Below are 22,787 nucleotides of genomic sequence, written 5' to 3' on the forward strand. Positions count from 1 at the left end.
TTCAAAAAGTAACTTTGTTGATTACTCACACCAAAAAGAAATGCGTTACTGTTAAAAGTTTTTTAAAGAACGTTCTTTAATGTTCCTAATAATGCCCTTTTATGCGTTATGGTCTACACAAACATAAAACTGACTTAAACACAAAGTAATTTTTAAACACTTTTATTTAGGTCAGACCAGCACAAACTGAATATATCACAAGGATTTCTAAAATAAATAACAAACTATTTTTAGAATCAAAAACTAAAGTGGCTTCTGCATCATAAAAGCTGTTGTGTTGAGCTCTTAAAAATGTTCCTTTCACAGCTTAAATATGAAAACTATTAACAATGTAGAACAGAACACCGGGTTAGCTTCTAGCTTTGTCGAGGCATGGAGTTTCTGGAGGAGCTTCGACAGATTGGAGTTGCTTTTCATCGCAGTAGATACGACCTTCCAACCGGAAAGACACAGCTTACATTTGACTAAAAGTTTTTGTCTTTATACTCAACTAAAGTGAAATAATGAGCATATTTCCACTTTGAGAAACTCGGAGACACGCCCACAGTGCATCTTCGTGTTTACAGTGGTTCATCCAATCCTACAATGCGTCTCTGCTGTAAACAGGTTAGACTGTAGTCTACACTTCAGCCGGAATTAATTAATTTAAAAAAGTAACGGGTAACGCACCATACCGTAACGGAGTTACTTCATTTAAAAACGCGTTACAGTATTAGTTACTGTCAAAAGTAACTGCGTTACAGTAAAGCGTTACTGCCCAACACTGGTCATTACTTGCACTGGCAGACTTTTAGCACCAGAGGTCAGAAATGTACCACAGCATAATAGTTCACAGGGCGTGAATAAACTCACAATGGTTACGTGGGAATACTGTATCTCAGTTTTATTTGTAAAAAAAACAAAACAAAACAAAACATTTTTTTTTATTAATAATAAAGGCTTGTTCATTAGAATAATGATGTCCATGTACAATATGAACTGCATTTACTAATCAACTAAAAAATATGCAGTTACAATAAATGTTGCATTTAATGTTAGCCAGTTAGCTAAAGTCTAAAGTACTGACATTTACATTTATTGCTCAACAAGTTTAGAAACGTAACATAAACCAAATTCTGATTGTTTATAAATACAAAAGTACAAAAAGTATAAGCTCATGTTAAACCTAAATGATGATTGGCTAACGGATAGAAACCTATAACAGGAAGGTTTTTTTTGGCCGGTATGAAGTTTATGAAGTTTAAATGAATTTTACCTATGATACCTGATAACACAGAGGTCACCTGTTTTCCGAAAAAAAATATATCCAGGAAATTCATAACCAATCAATTATGCACCTTAGTTTATGATCATGGTTGCAAATGATCAGTGCTTGTTTAATGTTATAAATCCAAACTGCTTCAAAAGGAGAACAATCGACAATGTTGTGCCGTTCCTTAATCATCTAATCAAGTCAAGTTTATTTCTATAGCGCTTTTTATAACAGACATTGTCTCAAAGCAGCTTTACAGAATTTTAACAGTTAAGGTGAACAATGTGTATTTATCCCTGATGACTGTGGCAAGGAAAAACTCCCTTAGATGTTATGAGAGGAACCAGACTCAAAAGGGGAACCCATCCTCATTTGGGTGACATCAAGAGTGTGATTATAGTCTTTAAACAATACAGAACACTGGAGAGTGAGAACTTACATGACTGGAATTATGAGTAATGTTCTTTCTACAGTCTTTCACAGTTATTAGAGATTATAGAACCAGGAGCTACTGAGCAACTCATAAAATAGCTCAACATTTGCGATCATCACAGATCCAACACCAGCATCTCAATGCCAGAACCTTTAAACACTCAAAGAGGTCCAATGTCAAAACTCCACATAAAGTGGGATCCAAATGGCGCTGGTACGTCTTTTTGATGGTTCGGAATGTTTGCGGGGTCGGCATCTACTTCTTTAAAGGTCCACAATCTTCATGAGGTGGGACGTGACTGGAGCTGGCGCAACCTCAGTATGCCTCGGGACGGGTAGAGAAAGAGAAGCAGTAGAGAGGAATTAGCGTAGCTGCTGTTCATAATATTAATGAACTCTAACGATCTTCCTTATCTTTGATAGATTACATCTGATAGGTTTAACTGATAACACAGCTATGAAATGAATAGTGCAGAGAAAGAATGAAGTTGAGAGGAAGTATGTAAAGAATGTTGCACTCTTTCCACTTAGTTCTAGCTAACTATGCATGTAAAGGTTCCTCATTCCAAAGAATGTGTTGTATCTCTTTGTGTGAATTTACCTTAGTACCTGGTTTTTAATTATGGTATCATACTTAGTTAGTTTGTTAAAAAGCTTGTTTAGCTAATAAAATATAATGTGCCCATTCTAGTTAGTGTTTAAAAGTGATAAAATCTGCTCCGTGTGACCGATACTATTTCTAACTGGGCACAAATGAAAGTCATATAATTTTTTTTTTACATAATTCCATGACATTGGCTAAAGTGATTATAAGCTTTGACTGGTAAGTGGAAGCTCAGTAATTAAAACATTGGACTTCTGATTGGAAGGTCATAAGGTAAAGCTGTTTCTGCTTGGTGCTTTTATCAAGGCCTTTCCCCTGAATTGCTCAGGCTGTATCTCATCAACGGCTATTAATAAGATAATTGTAAGCTACTCTGGATAACAGCATCAAGTAACACCAAATGCCATAAATGTTAATGCTAAATAAAAAACGTTTTGGCCTTGATCACAACTCAGTCACTGGTGTACATGAGTAAAGGGCATCTGGTGGACCCACGTATACTCAGTCCACAACAAAAAAATGAAGAATACGATTTTCCTCAACATTTAAACAATTAATTTTGTTAATTATATCCTTATTTAAACTTTCCATATTGTATCATTCATAGTTGATGATGAATGATACAATCTATGACTTGTTCAGGCAATGTGGGCTGAAATTTGCAAGTGCAGACTTTGATTGAAAGCATAAATACAAAGAAATGGGTATGGGTACTAATGGCTATTGTAGTTTGCTGGTATAATCCTAAAATGCCTAGAGTTTAAAGTGCAAAGCCCCTGTGTTTGTTATATAGTTGTTTTCATACAGTGCTCCTTATCAGAAAACATATATCACTCTCAGCACCTTTACCACTCCACAGATCAATTGCATTCTGTCTTACTTGTATGTCTTTTTGGTATAAAAGCAGACTTCCACTTAGAAAAAAAGGGAAAAGCCATTCAAGGAATTTGACATTCCCCTCCTATTACGTGCTTGCTTTGCCTCCTCCTCCTTCTTCCAGGCTTACAGGAAGGTACGTATTGTAAGCTTTAGTGCTGAAGTTAACCCTTATATTAGGTGTGGCTTGAAACTCTAGGTGTGGCTTGTAACGCAAAACAACTATACCGGTTTGTCAACTACAAGGAGAAGAGTGGATAAGAGCTTTGCACTTCATTCAACTGCTCTCAACCGACAGGAAGCTTCAACACTGCTCTTCTCTTATCTGCTTTAAAGTTTAAGTATGGAGGAATTTGTTTCACATGAACAAATCTCAGCCAGCACTGGGCCTGACACAGAAAATGACCAAAGAGAAAGCAAAAAAGTCTTAAATGTTCAAGGTAAAAACCAAGAATGTTTAGAGAGTACATCTCAGCAATCTGATAACCCACAGCCAGAGGAGGTAATGTGTGATTCATGTATTGAGACACCTCTCAAGGCATCCAAATCCTGCCTGACCTGCATGGTGTCCTACTGTGAGGAGCACCTGAGGCCGCATCTCGAGAACAGCAAATTCCAGAGCCATAAGTTGGTTGAGCCTCAGCTGGACTTGGAGCAGCGCACATGCGAGCATCACCAGCTGGAACTGCAGATGTACTGTACGAAGGACGGATGCTGCATTTGTCCACAGTGTGAGACAGAAGGGCACCAAGGGCATGATATTACTCCAGTAGATGAGGCACGCAAACTAATCGAGGTGGGAAATTTAAGATATTATATGTATAACTTTCTTACTATTGTTCAAGTCGTCTGTCATTGTTCAACTTAATACAACAGACATTTTAGCATTTTACTTTGTATATACAACTGGAATACATTTTAAATTTTGTTTATATATATATTTTTTAAAGATTCATTATCTTTATTAGAATTGAGTACCTAATAAAACAAACAAAATATTACACATTTTATTATTTATTAGCATGTTAAAAAATAGAAATATATGAAAGTAACCAATGGAATCTCAAAGGCACCTTGGTTAATTAAATATTGAACCAGTTTTTAAAGAACTCATTTTCAAGATAAAGGGTTACCTTTCACCAGAACTCAGGTCAATTGTTGATCTTTTGTAAAACAAAGTCCTTGCTTACCCACCCAATACTGTTAAATGCATAGACGTTGTAGTCTCTGTAAGCTTGTGTACTTTCTGTAATGCAGAGATTGCTTAAATTATAATGGAAAAATTAATGTAAATGTTTTGGCTCCATGCTTTACAAGATACCTGGGTTATTAATAGTTTTCATCTTGTTTATTGTGTTTTCTTTGAAATGAGAACACAATAGAGAATGCTGAATGTGTGTGTGTGTGTGTGTGTGTGTGTCCTTCTGAAGAATGAGCTACAACAGAAACAGAAGGAAATGGTGAAAACCTTAACAGCTGCGGAGCAGGCCATTAATAAGCTACAGAGCAACTCTAAATCCATCGAAGTGAGTCTACTAATTGACAATTTACTAGTTCACATAATGATGTATTTCTTTGCATGTAATTTTAGGATATAACTACAGTATATGTGAGGCAGTCTGGGAAAACTCTTCATATATTGCTCTAGCAAACTGCCAAAAAATTAGAATAATTAGTGTAAATAGAGTTTTTCTGCTTGTGACACACTATAAATATATTACAATTAGACAATGTAAAAATGTATTGATTTGCTTTTTAATCTTTTTTGGTAAAGATCATGTTGGGTAAAAAGCTCAGCAACAAAAACAGGATTTTGTGTAAATATACTGTATAAACAAACGTGGGCACCTGACCATAAGATGTATGTACTTTTTAAAACATACACATTCACATTTAGTTCCCATTTGCTGTGATAATAACCTCCACTCTTCTGAGAAGAGGTTTCCCTAGATTTTGGAGTGTACTTGTGAGGATTTGTGCTCATTCAGGTACAGGGGTGTAAGTAAAGTCAGGTACTGATGTAGAGTAAGGAGGCCTGGGGTGCAGTCATATTTCCAATTCATCTCAAATATGTTCAGTAGGGTTGAGGTCAGAGCTCTATAGTAGGACACTCAAGATCTTTCACTCCAACCCGTAGAAATATCTTCATTGCACTGACTTTGTGCACAGGGGCAGTGTCATGCTGGGACAGGTTTGGGTTTTCTTGTTCAAGTGAAGGGAAAATCTAATGCTACCATATCCAAAGACAATTGTTTGCCTCCAGCTTTGTGGAAACAGTTAGGGAAATGGCTGAAAAGGACAGGTGTCCCAAAACCTTTGTTTATAAAGTGTATGTCTAAAATCTTGCTAGTTAAGTGTGTTTTACTAGCACAGTAAATGTCCAGATGATTAGCTGTGTTAGTTTGTAATAAGAATGCAGAAATGTTAAAATAAAATTTTTTCAATTTTAGTAAAATTAAGAAGGCCCCATGTGAAGAATCTTCTGAGGTTACCAAAATATGTGATTCAATCGATTCCATAAATAGTTATACATCAAACAATGGTAATGCATCAGTCTTATCATTTCTTTTTAAAAGTATTCCTTTTTGTTCTGCACAGAGTTCAGTTATTGGGGTTCAGGCTGAAATTGAGCAGCAGTTCTCAATCCTGCAAACTGCGATTGAAGATGCTCGCAAGAAAGCTTTTGAACTCCTGCAAGGGGAACACAAGCAAGCAGTGAGTCAGGCAGAGAGCATCCATAGCCACCTGACGCAGAAGATGCTTGAGTTAAAGAAGACCATGGGTCAGATGGAGCGATTTTCAAAGAATAAGAATCATGTTGATTTTTTACAGGTAAGAATGGTCACAGTTTAGCTCACCAAATCTTGAGGTCATTCAGAAGAGCGCATCATTTAAAAATCATGAATATTCAATAATGAATAAAAATGAATAGTCCAGTCAGCACTAATGGAAATCATGCTCAAACACCTCCATTTTTTCCAACTTTTATCAACTCTTTTCATACACTTCATTCATTCATTAATAGTGTTGTGCTTCATGGATTGCAGAGCAGTTTGGACATAATACTACATGCTGCTATACTGTATCTGTACCCACTATTTAAAATTTTTTAAAAATTTCTTAATATGATTTGCTTTTAATAGAAGCATAATTTCATGAAAGACAGCACCAGGGCCAAGGGTCAAAATGTCATTGTATAAACAGTGTATATTTAGCAAAAAAAAAGTGATGCAGAAAATAATAAAAATGATTGAAACCACAAAAAGTAAAGGAATTATGCGATAAGCATCTTTATTTTCCAATCCTATTCAACAGGAATACACAGAATGGAAAAAGGGCTCGGTGGACGTGTGCTTATCTGGTATTTACATCAGCCTCATAGACCGACTGACCACTTTTAGTTGCATTGTTAAAGAATCAACTCAGGCCTTGTGTGAGCTGCTGCTGTCCACCTACAATGTTCAGCTCAAGGAACTATGTAAAAGTGGTAAGTGCAAAAGAAATCTCACTTCATACTGTCTCAAAAGAGATCTCATTCTATGCATGTACTGTAATCTGATTGCCACCTGGATTTCAACACAGAGACAGCAGGTATTAAGACGTTGGTACACCCAAGTTCTCCAATCAAGCGGCAAGCATTTGCCCCTGATCCTGTGACTAGAGATGATTTTCTTAACTGTAAGTTAATTAATTGGTCATTATCCATTTTTTAAAAAAAGTTAATATTATTTATGACTAAAACTGTCAACTGTGAATGTACTTAATAGCTTGAAACACATCCATATTAGAGATAACCACATTTTAATAACTCTTTATAATGTTCTTGGTCTGAATAACCATTTATTTCTTGAATGTTTTTAGAAATGCAAGCATGTTAAATGTCTTTGTATTAATTATATTTGTGCTATCATGATGTACAGATGCCACCAACCTGAGTTTCAATCCTGACTCCACTCACAAGTTCCTGAGACTCACTGAAGACAACCGAAAAGCCAGCAACACCACACCATGGCAACACAATTACCCTGATACACCTGAGCGCTTTGAGCACTGGCGGCAAGTGATGACTTCTGAGAGCCTTTACATGGGCCGCCATTACTTTGAGGTGGACCTGAGTGGAGAGGGTGCTTACATAGGACTCACGTACAAAAGCATTGCTCGTAAAGGTCAAGAAAGCAGTAGCTGTATCACAGGCAATGATTTTTCATGGTGCATTGGACGAGAAAGCAATGGCTTCTCAGCATGGCACTCTGATGTAGAAACTCCTCTTGAAGTAGAGAATTTCCAAAAGATTGGTTGCTACATAGACTATGAAAAGGGTCTGCTGGCCTTCTATGGTATAGCTGAGACTATGAAACTTCTTAAGGAATGTACTGCTAGCTTCCGGGAGCCATTATACCCCGTCTTCTGGCTCTCCAAGAAGGACAATGCAGTTGTTCTAGTTAAGCCAGGATCAAGTTCAGAAGTGCAGTGATAAAATAAACTATTTCATGGTTTTTATTATTTCTATTTAGGGTTACAATGTATCAATGATCCAGAGATGTACTGATTTTTCATTTTATTTCATTTGTTTGATTTTAAAATCTTAATAAATTTGAATGATTTTCCTTGACATAACATGACTGAGACAATGAGCCAACCAAATGTTCTAATCATTACTACTGTTATTTAACTACACAATTTTTGAAAGGCTTTACATTTTACATTTTAGTTAGTGACAACAGCATAAATCAATGAATTGCTTGAGAAGTGACTTACAATTTAATCAGCATCATGCATTAAAGTCAGTTTCATCATACACAGGATTCACAAAGTGCACTCCTGAATGTGTTAAGGTTATACTATTTAGACTCTCTGTTCCATACAGCCCTGGGATCTCTGGCAAACTGTTCAGTTTCTCAAACATAGGGTTGTCAAAACCATGGTCTAGAGGCCCACCCAGATCACCAGGCTCACTGCCCTTCCTCCAGCTACTCAATGAGGGTAAATTTGGCACCCTAATCCTGCCTCGGCGGTGAAGAACTACAAACAGAGCCAGGAAAGCTATCACAGCCAGAATACCCAGGATAATCCCAGCTACCGCTCCTCCACTTATTCCAGATGCATCACCACTGCTTGCTCCTGAAGATGCTTGATACTCTGCACTGTCTATGCCCAGATGAAAAGATTGAGCATTGATGTCTCTTACTATATCCTGTGCAAGAGCCTCAGCCAGCTTTCCAGCCTGTGGGCCAGTATCTTCATCTAGCAGAACCACCTGGATCTCCTGGGAGGTTCCATAAGGAATGACTTGCATCAGTTTTTGAGGTTTCGAGACTTTCGACAAAGCCATTCGAATGGATTTATACTTGGACAAGCCGAGGAAGAGGTGCTGCACACGCTGGCGGTAAGATTCGATGTCAAAGCTGTCAGAGAAATGTATAGCCACGATGGCACCGCAAACTTCACAGCAGTGTCCCACTGGGTACAACGGTTTCTTGCAGTCCAGCTGTGAACACTTGACACTCGAGCATATCCGGTCATGGTTGCCTGAATTTCCACACTCACATCCTGTACTATCATGGCAGGCTGATCCACTGACTGTAACTGATGAAGATCCATGAAACTGCAGCTTCCCCAATTGGGAACTGGCATACTGAGAGAAGTCATAGTTGTCACTAAACTTCTTCCCCAGCACTGAAACGCTCTTCACAGAAATGCTGCTCTCATGTGCTGATACGTCTACACGGAAAGATGAGCCATCCCGGAAAACTACATCATCATGCTGGCATGGTAAACTCTCTTCATGAACAAAGAAGAGATAAGGCCCAGTCTGTAGATGATCTAATGAGGAAGCACCCTTCCACAAAGCTGGATCGAACCACTTCAAAGAGTCAGGGTCTCTAAAACGGATTGTGCCACCTGCCCCACAGCCAGGATCCTGACCTTCTCTAATAGAAAAACCAGCTCCTGAGGCCAGAATAAACTCTCCGTCCACAGGCAGACTCATTCCAGATAGTGTATGAGATGCCGCCACATACACAGCTACTTTCCCAGAGGCTGGAAACACCACTTGGTCACTTCCACATGGAACAGAACCTTTGTCCCAGTTAGTTGAATTTTCAAAGTTGGTGTCTGGAACCCACTGCTTGTACAGCGCACATACAGAACCAAGCATAGAGAGCAAAATAAAAAGTTCTTGTCTGGTTGCCATCGTGAGAGGGTATGAAATCAAATGCAAGAAAGAGGACAAGATGGACCTTTGGTCTCTCAGGAAACTTTGTGACTATCACATGAAACACTAAAACTTCTGTTAATGAGAATTCCTTATGGCTGTTCAATCAGTCAAATATTTACCACAGTTAAAATTATACCAGATCTTGGAGTCTGCTTGTTTTGTTTATCCTAAACAGTTTTGCCCTCAAAAATTCTTGCAAAACAAGTAAATGTTATTAAACACCTTTAATAAGCATGAACATTTTTTAGACTATTTTGCATTTATTTAGATGAAGAATAATTACAAGAATATATAATTGGCTTAATATGTAAATTGTTGTATTATGTTTATGAGATAAATTGTAGGAAGTAAGACTGAAGGTACATTATAAGGGTCCCCGGTTAAAAGATTTTAAGAACACCTGAGCCATTAGAGGAAACCATATGCAAGATGTCCCAGTTTTGTAAAAACAGGCTATTATTTAAAAAAAATAATAATAATTTTTATTGCTTTGAAATGAAAGGTTAAAAAATAGCTATATACACATTGTCTACTTTATTAGGAACACCTTGATCTCTGTCTTCTTCTTCTTATTTTGGCTTCTCCCATTAGGGGTCTCCACAGCGGATCATCCGTCTCCATACCCCCCTGTCTTTTAGATCTGCCTCTTTCAACCCAACTACCTGCATGTCTTCCCTCACCACATCCATAAACCTCCTCCTTGGCCTTCCTCTTTTCCTCCTTCCTGGTGGTTTCATCCTCAGCATTCTCCTACCGAAATACCCCATGTCCCTCCTCTGCACATGTCCAAACCATCTCAATCTCGCCTCCCTCACCTTGTCTCCAAAACGTCTGACATGCGCTGTCCCTCTAATAAACTCGTTTATAATCCTGTCCATCCTCGTCACTCCCAAAAAAAACCTCAACATCTTTAGCTCTGCTACCTCCAGCTCCACCTCCTGTCTTTTACTCAATGCCACTGTCTCTAAACCATACAACATCGCAGGTATCACCACAGTCTTATAAACTTTCTCTTTCACTCCTGCAGATACTCTTCTATCACAAATCACTCCTGCCATCACTCTTCTCCACCCACTCCACCCTGCCTGCACTCTTTTCTTTACTTCTCTAACACACTTTCTATTACTTAACACCTTTATCTCTGTAATTTCCTTATTAGGCAATTATGTCGCAGCACCATGTTGATTCTAGATAATGGAATAATGCTCTTGGTCTGAATAACCATTTATTTCTTGAATGTTTTTAGAAGAGGAAAGTTTGTTGGTTGTCTTTGTATTAATTATATTTGTGCTATCATGATGTACAGATGCCACCAACCTAAGGTTCAATCCTGACTCCACACACAAGTTCCTGAAACTCACTGAAAACAACCGAAAAGCCAGCAACACCACACCCTAGCAACATAATTACCCTGATACACCTGAGCGCTTTGAGCACTGGCGGCAGGTGATGACCTCTGAGAGCCTTTACATGGGCCGCCATTACTTTGACTTATACCTAAGTGGAGAGGGTGCTTACATAGGACTCGAGTACAAAAGCATCGATCATAAAGGTAAAGAAAGCAGCAGCTGTATCACAACGACTTTTCATGGTGCATTGGACGAGAAAGCAAAGGCTTTTCAGCATCTGATGTAGGAACTCCTCTTGTAGTGGAATTTTAATTAGCTTAAGAATGAAAGAAGGTTTTAAATAAGGCATTATATTCATAAACATGGACCACCTTAATAAAAACATCTGTATCTCATCTGTATCATGAATTAATAATAAATTAATAATAAATAAATAAATAAAATGTTCAGATACAGATCAGGCATAATGCTTAACTTAGAATTGGGGGAACAAAAAAAAGTTCATCAGAAACATCCAACAAGCTGATATTATGCAAGGGGGAAACTGATCTTTGACAAGAAAAGTCAAGGCAAAAAGGAAGAATGGTTCGAGTGGATTGAAAGAATACAGTTAATAAAATAATCATATAAACATGTGGTAAAGAGAAAAGCATTGGAGCATGCACGATACACTAAACCTAGAATGATTAGTAGAAAATTTTTATCCTGTCACTAAAACAAAAAACAAACATACAAAAAATAAATTAAAATAAAATAATAATAATAGTAATTATTATTATTATTATTATTATAATTATAATAATAATAATAATCTGATGCTTCACTGGATACAGGCTCTAAAAAAATTAATTAACTTAAATGATTGGAAAAAAACCCATCATCTGTTCTTTATCCTATCTGTTTAGAATATGTATTAGATCTTTTGGGAAGGAAATGCCTGAACTACTGTTCTGACAGCAAAGCGAATGTGACCCGGTGTTCCTAATAAAGTGGCCGCATTCTTTAATGTATGCCTTTCACATTAAAAACCTCGTTTAAAAAAATGTTTTATCATAAACAACTTTTCTGTTTTCTATAAACTCTTTTAGATTTTGTTCAAAACTGCTTTTCAAAACTCCCCCGTTCTTTAAAGGCACTCAGAAGGGCGCTTTAGTAGTGACCGCGCCCATGGACATAGGCGACATCCCAAATCGCACAGTAACAGAAGAGGCATGTTCACTTCATAGTGCACTACGGTGTAGAAATCATGCCGATGCCGTAAACCCTACAGGGGAGGAGTTTGTGACGGCATTTGGAATTTCGCCATATTGCTAGCGACGTGGAAGAGGTCCTTCAGGCACGTCATCGGCTACCTTTGTTTACACACACGTCACAAGGAAGTGAACAAGTTGGAAATGTACAGACAGGTGAAGAACTATTTGACTATTTTATTATTATTATTATTATTATTATTATTGATAATAATAATCACATTCCGTCGCGGGTGAGATTTGTGGTGTATCAGTGTGTGAGATCTGTGGTAATTCTGTATTATTATATATAATTTCTATTACAATGCTCTAATTACTGAGACTGGTGTCAACAGGATTCCCAGGGTGACGTTCCACTTTTTGACGAGGATGACAGGAGCAAATCAAAAATCCAGTTGAGTCTCTAATCTTCTCAGATTTTTCATGCTCATGTTACTTGTTTATTCATATAAACCTTAATTACATTCTCTTGTTTTCTTTCAGGCATCCTTTCGCCTCTTTCTTCCACCTTTTCTTCCGTGTAAGTGCTATCCTGGTGTACTTGTGTGAACTTTTTAGCAGCAGCTTCATCGCCTGCATGGTCACCATCATCCTCCTGCTGTCATGTGACTTTTGGACAGTGAAGGTAATACAGTCAGACATTCTGTCTAGAATAACCATTTAAAGCATGAATTTTTTCAAGCCAGCAGCTTTTCTGGTCACTGAAGATCAAGACATTCTATACAGTTGTGTGCCTCTAACTTTGGGGTAACAGTTTGAGGCAGAACATCATATGGCAGGAAAAGGCGATTGTCCCAATACTTTTGACCATTTAGTGCATGTACATTGCTATTAATTGTGTCTCAAAGCTGGAAATGTGAACTCCAGTGTACAACTGATTTATATGGACATGTTCTTTATTGCTGCTTTCAGAATGTGACTGGGCGGCTGCTGGTGGGCCTGAGGTGGTGGAATCAGGTGGATGAGAACGGAAAGAGCCATTGGGTGTTCGAGTCTCGAAAGGTCAGAGGAGAAATCTACACTACAGGGACAGGAAATTTGTATTTGTATTTGTGCCATTTTAACCTTTAACTTGTTCAGCAGCAATGAAACATGATTATTTTTTTCCTTTTTTTTTTTTATTATAATTTCTTTTTTTACTTGTGCTGTATAACACAGTCTGATATTTTTTCCCCGCTTTTAGGAAACCAACAGACAAATTGTCTCAAGTGCAGAATCACGGATTTTCTGGCTCGGGCTTATTGTGTGCCCCATCTTATGGGTGTTCTTTGTGTTTTCCACTCTCTTTTCCTTTAAGATTAAGTGGCTGGTGAGTATTCAAATCTAGAATATAATAAAGTAAATAATATTCCAACTATAGTTGATATAGTTTTATAGTTAATAATATAAACGATATTTTGGATTCCAATAATATTTTAAATTAGCTTGTTACAGTGCCACATGTGAAGAGTATTAGACATACACAAGGAAGACATTTAATAAATGATGCTGTTAATATTTCTATATCTTTTAAAAAAATGTAAAATGCATCAGCTACATGGTTTGATAATGTTGTAATTTTGCTGATGAAAGCATTTATAGATGCAGTGGCTCCACAGACAAAAACATCGTGCAGCTTATTTACTCTGCTTTGTTTCTTTGTGTTCATGCAGGCGGTGGTGATTATGGGAGTCGTGTTACAGTGGGCCAACCTCTATGGATACATCAGATGTAAAGTCGGCGGTGGGACGAATCTGAAAAACATGGCAACCAACTATCTGGGCCTTCAGCTTTTTAAGCAGGTAGAGTGTTTGCTTTGTAAGATATGAACTCATCTCTCACACAAGCAGATTATTAGAGCTGATATTAATTCTTTTTATTAATTTTTTTTGCACAGGCAATGAACAAATCGCAAGGACCCTAAGTGCTTTCACTGATTTGACAACGTTGGCGCTGCTAATGTTATGATTTATTTTCTTGTACTGACATTCAGTGGGAAAATCTTAATGATGTTACAAATTCTCGTCTCCGACCAATTGCATATGGGCTTTTTATTACTAAATTTTGTTTTTTCCGCTCTAGAATTTTCCACTATAATGTAGGCCATATTGGAAGTTGCAGTATGTTGTTAATATGTGCCAATATTTAATCAGAATTAATCAGGGATTCGTTCCTTGCCACAGTCGTCACCGGTTTGCTCATCAGGGACAAACTTAAACTTATAAAGAACAATTTTTATTCATTCTTTATTACCGCATTATCTGTGTAAAGCTGCTTTGAGACAATGTCCATTGTTAAAAGTGCTATACAAATAAAAATGAATTGAATTGAACTGAATATATTGCAGTATATTGTGAGTAGGATTGATTGCATTGTAATTCCGTTATATAATTTTATTATTTAAGCGCTTTCTCATTTTAACACAATTTCCATGATAATTCCATATAAATTACTGACATGTAGATGAAATTAAAATACTAGGTTGTTCACTTTGTCTGTAATAAAGTGTGATTTAATGTTTGTGTGTGTGTTTGTTTGTTTCATTATTATTCATTGTCCAGTCTTTATGGTGAAATGCATACTAGACATATTGGTATCAGCACTTCCAGAATGTGCCATGTGGTGTTGCTGGTGTAAAATAGATGTTGCGTGTTAAATTTCATTATCACTGAAAAAGTATGATTATCCAAAGTTATGTTATGACCACTTTTCACCTGTAAATCAACCCATCAGGGCAGGTCCTCTTCACTTTAAACTAATTATGTATGTATGCTGTACAATAATTAGATCATGTTTATTCCTGTTTTATTTCCATAATCCTGGGCTTATTATTCATTATTGAATAATATTGGTCCACATCATCCCTCAAATAATTAAATGACATAACTCAGAGTTCCTGCTGTTAGCTGCAAGGTTTTTTGTTTGTTTGTTTGTTTGTTTGTTTGTTTTAATCCATGTTAACTATTTTTTATTAATTTTAATAAATTGTGATAATTCTAGATTTCCCAACAGCTTAGTTCATCTTCAAATGATAGGTGAAGACCTACTTTTTCCTGAATCCCTTAAACTAGAGCTTATTTTACCCTGTTTGTTTTTAACTCTGTATCGAGTAAAAAAAAAAAAAAAAGTTCTATAATTCCTCAGTTTTAGGCTGACGTATATTAAATCTGCAACCTGTTCCAGTGTTGATTTATTTCTTGATAATTCAAAGCACTTTTGTAGTTTATTCTAGATACAGGCATCTGCTAAATGCTATGAATGTAAATGTTAATTTTTTAGAAAAGCTTGGTTTATAATTGGGACAACAATCAGTGCAGTAGACAAGAAGAAACAATGAAGCAGCATCAACGTACCACTCAGGGCTGTGATTGGACAGTGGTTGCAGCTCAATGTGGGGTTTTTGCAATACGTTGATGTAAATGAAATACAACGCAACTGCTAAATAATTCTTATTTTCTGAAAAAACCCTGCTCACACACAATATATTATTATATTACTCTTATTACTCAGTAAACATCTATTACACAAATGTCATATAGGAAAAGTCTTTCAATATTATTAATTCAATTCGAACAAAAACGAATCAAACTTTTGTTTTAAGAAACATACTACATTTATGATTTTTTTTTTTAACCTTGCATTTAAACAATTTCGTATTGGTTAGAGTTTTCAAGTGTTATCAACAATCAGACAACAAAATAATATATCATGTTCTTAACAGGCATTTTAAAAATTTAGCTTATTGCTGCTACACCGCTTTGTATTAAAGAAGGAAAATGCACATAACATGTAAATAATGTCCAAGAACAAGTATGTAACAAAACAGAAATTGTCCCAAGATTTTGCATAGTCCTGTTTCCTATTTTTCTCCATTTCCTCCTTGTCCATAGTGCTGACAAAGCTTGAAATCTTCTGAATGGAGGTAAGTTCTGTCATCAGATCCACAGAGTTGGCTTTGATGCTGTTGATTTCAGTGTCTGTAAAATGAGAATAGTCATTTTGGACCAAACTAACTAGCTAAGGCTAAGTAAAGTCACAATATGTTGGAAAGTGTCGAAACAATTAAGAAAATTGTTCATTTTTAGCATAAAGATGTCAAAAATTTCAAAAAGATGTGAATGTCCTTTATAGTAGCATATTAATAGCAGGATGGTTTAAATGTCATTAATACTGAGACTGGCTGTATACACTTATAAAGCTGGTATATGTTGTCATTTGCTCCTGGCAGCTGATAGCTTAAGCCAGTTACTGTAGTTGAAATAATGAACTGGGAAATTATTGGGTTTTTGTTCTCAGTCTTGTCTCACATTCTTGCTGTCATTTAGATTCAGTGATATTGTTATTTATGTAATTGTCATTTACAACCCAAGGTTTAAAATGGGTAAGTTTCTTACCATTTTGATGAAACGCACTTTCTTGTTGTATACAGCTGCTTGATCCACTCTGCTTTTGTGACTTGGCAGGTAATATTCTACCAGTTCTGGCCAGTCGAGACAACATCATGGATACCAGCAAACTCACAACCAGCACAATCAGGCAAAAACAAAAGTGATAATCTTATGAAGAGAAAAAGCAGAATATGATGAGCTAGAAATCATTAGTAAATACAGTAAATAATTTGCTTTATACAGCAAAATCATCCTCAAATATACAGCATGATGGTATTTATTGTGTGAACTGGGATTTCCACTTACAGATCAGAGGACTGCAGGGACCCCCCTCAGGCAGTTGTCTGGAAAGTATAAGAAGGAACATGGTAAAGCTGAACACCAACTTGATCTTGAAAGGATTTCGTTCACCACTCAAAGGTAGAGCAAAACTCGCCAGGTCGACCACCATGATCAGTGCAGTGGGCAGTACCAGTGACACCAGTGAATTAAAGGGGTTAAGGTACAGAGTGACCTGCACAAAAAAAATAAAAAAGTCACAAAATTTGCCAAGCTACTTGAACTCATAATCCACTTGTTATTAGAATATAGCAGATTCTTTACTTGAAGATAGCTCTGTTGTCCCCCATGGAATGACACATCCAAAGTTTGCCATTCTCCTTCATTACCTCTAGCTGTAGTTATCGTCCCATAGTGAAGCTTCAATCCACAAGCTGCATGTTCAAATATGTTAATGTCAGTACACCTATTTATGAGTGAATATGTACTGTAGTTACCAAACTATCATACCTAAAGCAGTAGAAACATAGAATATTTAACTAGACAACACAAGATTTTTGAAAGATACCTGTACTTTTGTCTATTTGTTTAAGAGGATATTGTTACAGACATCTGCAAATCGTTCTCCTTTAGCCTGTTGCACAACCATGTCTCAAATACATACTACACTCACCTGCCACGTTGTGGTTATGTAAATTATAAGGAAATCCTGTACTCTTGCTCTGTCATGTAGTTAAATAAACATTTATTTTTACATTAGAATCATTTTACAGCAGCACAATGCATAACATAATCCAGATACAGATTAGGAGATACAGTTAATATTCAAATTAAATATAATCATGGCAGGGTGTTACTGCTGTCAGGCTGTTTAAAGTATTTTAGAAAATCTTTTGGAATTTTCATTCACAACAGTCTCTAAAGATTACAAAGAATGGTGCGAGGAACAAAAAAATACAGTAAGCAGCAGTTCTGTGGGAGAAGAAGTAAGATTTGCTGAGGTAAAAGGAGAATGGCCAGATTGGTCTAAGCTGACAGGAAAGCTATAATAACTGTAATGACCAGTCTTGACAACCATGGTTCGCAAATAAAGCACCTCAAATGGCACAAGATATTGAACCGGGAAGTGAATGGAAGACTAATAAAAAACCAAATCAGGCTCTACTGCACTTGTTCAGGAATCTAAGGCTACAGTGTGCACAGGCTCACTCAAACAGGGGAATTAGGTTTAGATTTGAAACCCTCCCTGGTCATTTCCTCCCACAGAACTGCCATACACAGGATGTTACTATAAGCATTGCTGCCTGTTTGAACTTTACGTCATACTTGCCCACATCTAGCATGTCTATGTCAAGAATAGTATCTGGTTTGATCTATTTGGTTAAAAAAAATCTAAACTTTAAAATCAAAAATTTGGCATCATTTCTTATTTAAACCTTTTGTCTGATTTCAATGATGCATGCGGAATAAAAATAAATAGCATTCTTACTGACAGTAATACTAACAGTAACAGTAACATCACCCAGTAATACGGTAATAATACTGACTAGCCCAGAACCTGTATTTTATACACTATGTGGATTCTCCTCAGCGAGTGATGGGGTCATGCAGTTCAGACACTATGCAGTTTGAATGAAGTTTTGAACATTTTTGAAAAAAAGCTTCTTACAACTTCGATTCCATCCATTGAGAGCCACTATGCATGTATCCTTAACAAAGGGATAGGAGAAGAGGTTTATACCGCACACCACAGTGCTGTGCATCTGTATGGCATAGTTCACTGTGCCATCTCGTTTTACATATATATCTTTTGAAAGAGGCTGCACTGCCGTGTAAATGCTATAAGCAAAAAAGGAAAGATTGGAGTTAGAAAAGATAACATGGACATAACCTGGTTTTATTTCTATCTATCTTTCTATCTATCTTTGTAAAACATTATATCTTGGCAAGTGAATATATCTTAAATTAAGGATTTTTTTTATTTATTCACCCAATTTCTTATTGTGGGACCATTATTAATTATATTTACGCATACACATACACTATAATGCAGACATATGCTCATTTTTATGATAAATTTCTACTGCAAATTAATTTATAATGTTTCTCTATAATATAATATAATATAATAATGCCCAATAATGCCAATTTCTGTCAAAAGAATATGATATTGATATTAGCTTAAAAAACATTTGTCCTAGAAGGAAAAATTGCTCAATTTGCCTATTTTCAGATTTTTTTTTTTTATTCATTATAATTTGTTTGCAGTGTATATGTGCATGCTGGCATATAACATTTTCCAATAAACAATAAAATGTATATAGTGAAATAGCCCTTGATGACTAAAGATTCTGTATCAAACAATAGGAAAAGCTGAACAGTATATTCAGAGTTTGTTCTTCTCAAGTGCCACACTGGATTCGTCAACTGCCAACTGAACATAAACACATAAAAAAGACAAAAATAAAAAGTGAATCTAACTCACGCATTGTTCACAGTCAGATTAGGGAGCCAGATATAATTATATGGGAGCAAAACTTCATCGTATTGTGAATCTGTCCATGCCAGGTCTGGATCTGTCCATTCCTGTTAAAATAAAGTTCTGTTAAAATACAGTGTGTAAGAGATGTAGTTATGTGCTCTCGGTGCATACAAGCTGAATGAGTCTTACCATGTAGACTTTAAGGTGACTAGAGAATCGCAAGTTTTGTAAATTCTTGCAAAAAAGACAAACAATAAGCAGACAATAGTTACTGTAGATATTTAAAGAAGAAAATTGGAATAAATGAAGACGGTGGAAAAATACTTACGAAAGAGAGGGTCTCATACTGTATGTTTGTGAGGTTGATATTTACAAAACAATCCGAAGTCTGTGGAGCACTATAGCGTTCCTTATCAATGAAATCATTAGCCAGACATCGACGTGACAAACACTGCGTGGTGGATGCCACTGATGCTTTGTAAGCAGACAATTGGAAGCACTTTAGTACTTTAGTTGTTGTCAATTTGTACATTCACTGGCAATTTCTCATGGAATACCATTATGTGCAAACACTTTTATACTCTTCATAGTACATTCTAAAACACAAAAACAGCTAATCTCACTGCTTACCTTTCACAAAGTACAAGAAAATGAGAGACTTTGCAATCATCTTAGAGGACACCATTTCCTTTAGCAATACAAAAAGTAGTTACTGTTGTTAGACTAATCGGTTGGATTTTTTTATTCCAAATTAAAAATGCAAAACATTTTACATACCAGACTGTAACTCCTTTAGTTTCCCGGCAGCTCTTCAGAGAATTTCCAGAGGACAGGCATTAGACAGCAGCTTAAAAGGTACCACGCCTGGCTCTTCAACATGTATGACGTGAGATGTCCAGAATACACAACAAAAGAGCCTTTAAAGGAAGATAGTCATAATCATCCTATGTGTCTCAGTGATTGGTTTGTTTATTGTTTGTTAACCATATTATTGCTGATTATTATCATGAATTATCTGAATTGCCTTTCATTTTAAAAGCCCATGTTCAACAGAGCAGCAATTCATATACACAAGGTATTGACCGAAAGTAGACCATTGTCTCTGCTGTAGAGCTTGATGCTAATGGCACTGAACAATATTATAGTCATGTTGTAACAGCTGGGTGCTGTTGGTTTACTCAGGCTGTTAGCTCAACTGGTTTCACAGTGTACCAATAATGACATGGATATGGGTGTTTCAGGAACTATGGGCACTTTTATGTCCCAGTGAACCTCCTTTTACCAACACTGACCAAGAACTTTTTTAAAGCCAGAAAATTTGCATGTGGTCTGGATTTAAATATAATCAAGTAGAGTCAAGTCAAGTTTATTTCTATAGCACTTTTCACAACAGACATTGTCTCAAAGCAGCTTTACAGAAATCAACAGTCAAGGTGAATGGTGTGCATTTATCCTTGATGAGCAGCCGTGGCGACTGTGGCAAGGAAAAACTCACTTATATGTCATGAGGAAGAAACCTTGAGAGGAACCAGACTCAAAAGGGGAACCCATCCTCATTTGGGTGACATCAAGAGTGTGATTATAGTCTTTAAACAATACAAAACCCTGGAGAGAGAGAACTAACATGAGCACTGGTCCAATTGGTACTGTTACGTCTCTGGGTGGTACGGGAAGTTTGCGAGTTCGGCATCTATTTCTTTAAAGGTCCATAATCTTCATGAGGTGGGACGTGACTGGAGCTGGAGCAACCTCAGGATTCCTCGGGATGGGGAGAGAAAGAGAAGCAGTGGAAAGAAATAAGCGTAGCTGCTGTTCATGATATTAACAGCACAAGTTGATAATGTGCATGTGATCAGATGTTCTGGAGCACAAGGATATGATGTGATGTGTGTTATGTGTAGGCTTTGCTAAAAATATACGTTTTTAATATGCACTTAAACTGGGAGAGTGTGTCTGAGCCCCGAACACTGTCAGGAAGACTATTCCAAAGTTTAGGAGCTAAATGTGAGAATGCTCTACCACCTTTAGTGGACTTTGCTATTCTAGGAACTACTAGAAGTCCAGAGTTTTGAGATCTCAAGGAGCGTGACGGATTGTAGCGTGTTAAAAGACTGGATAGATACATGGGAGCTAAACCATTTAGTGTTTTATAAGTAAGAAGCAGTAGTTTGTAGTCGAAACTTAACAGGTAGCCAGTATAGGGATGATAAGATTGGGGTTATATGATCATATTTTCTTGACCTAGTAAGAACTCTTGCTGCCGCATTCTGAACTAACTCCCAGGTCTTTTACCGTTTTACCGTTTAATAGTTACAGAACATCTGTCTAAATACAGGTTGAAATGCTGGAGTTTCTGTGTACTGGTTTTTGGGCCGATGGGCAAAATTTCTGTCTTATCAGAATTTAATAGTAGAAAGTTATGGGTCATCCAGTCTTTTAATTCATTTATACACTCAGTTATCCGAGCCAGTTGAGCTGTATCGCCTGGTTTTGATGAGATATATAGCTGGGTATCATCAGCTTAACAGTGGAAGCTAATTCCATGCCTTCTAATAATATTTCCTAAGGGAAGCATGTATATTGTGAAAAGCAGGGGTCCTACAACTGAACCTTGTGGCACGCCATAATTTACTAGCATTAACCTGGATAGCTCTCCATTTATGTCTACAAAATGGTAACGATAAATGATTAAACCAGCTTAATGCCTGTCTCTGAATGCCAATGTAATTTTGTAAGTGATCTAAGAGGAAATCATGGTCTATAGTGTCGAATGCAGCACTAAGATCTAGTAAAACTAACAGTGAGATGAAGCCTTGGTCTGAAGCTAAAAACAGGTCATTAGTGATTTTAACTAGAGCAGTTTCTGTGCTATGATGGGGCCTAAAACCTGACTGAAACTCTTCAAATATATTGTTCTCTTGTAAGTAGGAACATAACTGGGCAGCGACAATCTTTTCTAAAATCTTAGACATAAACAGAAGATTTAATATGGGTCTGTAATTTGATAGCGTGTTTGGATCCAGATTAGGTTTCTTAATGAGGGGCTTAATAACTGCTAACTTGAGGGATTTAGGGACGTGACCTAACAATAGTAATGCAGTAAATATCAGAATTTTACATCAAATATTTTGTGTTTGCAAAAGTGTGGTGTGTTTTAAAATAGACAACAACTGTACAACAATGCAATTCTATTTGTACTGAAATATATTCAAATTGCTTTAATGCAGCACATTAAACTATTTGTTTTTTATAACTAAAAATGATTGCCCTTACATGTCATTGCCATAACAAAAGTGTAACATATAAGCATGTTGTCATTTACTAGTGCAACAGAATTCACTTTTAAATGTGGCATGATAATAGAGAGAAAATCATATTAAATGACTAACCAACAATCAAGATTTATTAAATATAAATCTTAAAAAAATATATATGAATTGTAAAATATATTACATTTTTTACATTCATGCAATGCACTTTTAATGCATCTTCAAAAACTGGCATATATAAATGTATGTAAGTATGCAAATACAACTCACTTTTGAGATCAAAAGAGAAATATGAAACAATAGATTTTAAAATGGATTTCTGTTTCCTGATATTTACAATAACATGTGTTAAATATATTCTGACTGACAGATGTTTTGTGTAGCCCATGTGTGCCTTTTTTTATTTGATT

At 36.4% G+C, this 22,787-nt stretch overlaps 4 protein-coding genes across 4 annotated transcripts; 2 read left to right on the top strand and 2 right to left on the bottom strand.

Moving 5' to 3' along the window:
* The first annotated feature begins 3,308 nt into the window (after positions 1–3,308).
* LOC124397130 (tripartite motif-containing protein 16-like protein) lies at positions 3,309–7,776 on the top strand. The gene is made up of 6 exons (XM_046866642.1): positions 3,309–3,960; positions 4,595–4,690; positions 5,763–5,996; positions 6,480–6,651; positions 6,747–6,842; positions 7,085–7,776. Exons 1-6 carry the CDS (start codon positions 3,508–3,510, stop codon positions 7,636–7,638), a joined length of 1,605 nt encoding a protein of 534 aa, XP_046722598.1. The 5' UTR covers positions 3,309–3,507; the 3' UTR covers positions 7,639–7,776.
* On the bottom strand, positions 7,711–9,457 carry amn (amnion associated transmembrane protein). The gene has a single exon (XM_046866645.1). The coding sequence runs from the start codon at positions 9,355–9,357 to the stop codon at positions 7,936–7,938; it is 1,422 nt and encodes a 473-aa protein (XP_046722601.1). The 5' UTR covers positions 9,358–9,457; the 3' UTR covers positions 7,711–7,935.
* A 2,578-nt stretch (positions 9,458–12,035) lies between these two features.
* Positions 12,036–14,479, top strand: zgc:112148 (uncharacterized protein LOC550424 homolog). The gene is made up of 7 exons (XM_046866656.1): positions 12,036–12,136; positions 12,316–12,374; positions 12,464–12,605; positions 12,893–12,982; positions 13,164–13,289; positions 13,633–13,761; positions 13,857–14,479. The coding sequence occupies exons 1-7, from the start codon at positions 12,125–12,127 to the stop codon at positions 13,881–13,883; spliced, it is 585 nt and encodes a 194-aa protein (XP_046722612.1). The 5' UTR covers positions 12,036–12,124; the 3' UTR covers positions 13,884–14,479.
* Positions 14,480–15,627: 1,148 nt separating this feature from the next.
* LOC124397135 (5-hydroxytryptamine receptor 3A-like) lies at positions 15,628–20,132 on the bottom strand. Its single transcript, XM_046866650.1, has 10 exons — positions 19,886–20,132; positions 19,739–19,796; positions 19,437–19,582; positions 19,298–19,342; positions 19,112–19,212; positions 18,296–18,465; positions 16,951–17,060; positions 16,654–16,861; positions 16,354–16,515; positions 15,628–15,936 (listed from the first exon to the last, which is right to left on the bottom strand). Exons 2-10 carry the CDS (start codon positions 19,791–19,793, stop codon positions 15,686–15,688), a joined length of 1,248 nt encoding a protein of 415 aa, XP_046722606.1. The 5' UTR covers positions 19,794–19,796; positions 19,886–20,132; the 3' UTR covers positions 15,628–15,685.
* Between the last annotated feature and the right edge of the window lie 2,655 nt (positions 20,133–22,787).

The sequence above is a fragment of the Silurus meridionalis genome, chromosome 14, assembly GCF_014805685.1.
Source record: "Silurus meridionalis isolate SWU-2019-XX chromosome 14, ASM1480568v1, whole genome shotgun sequence".
Taxonomy (NCBI): domain Eukaryota; kingdom Metazoa; phylum Chordata; class Actinopteri; order Siluriformes; family Siluridae; genus Silurus; species Silurus meridionalis.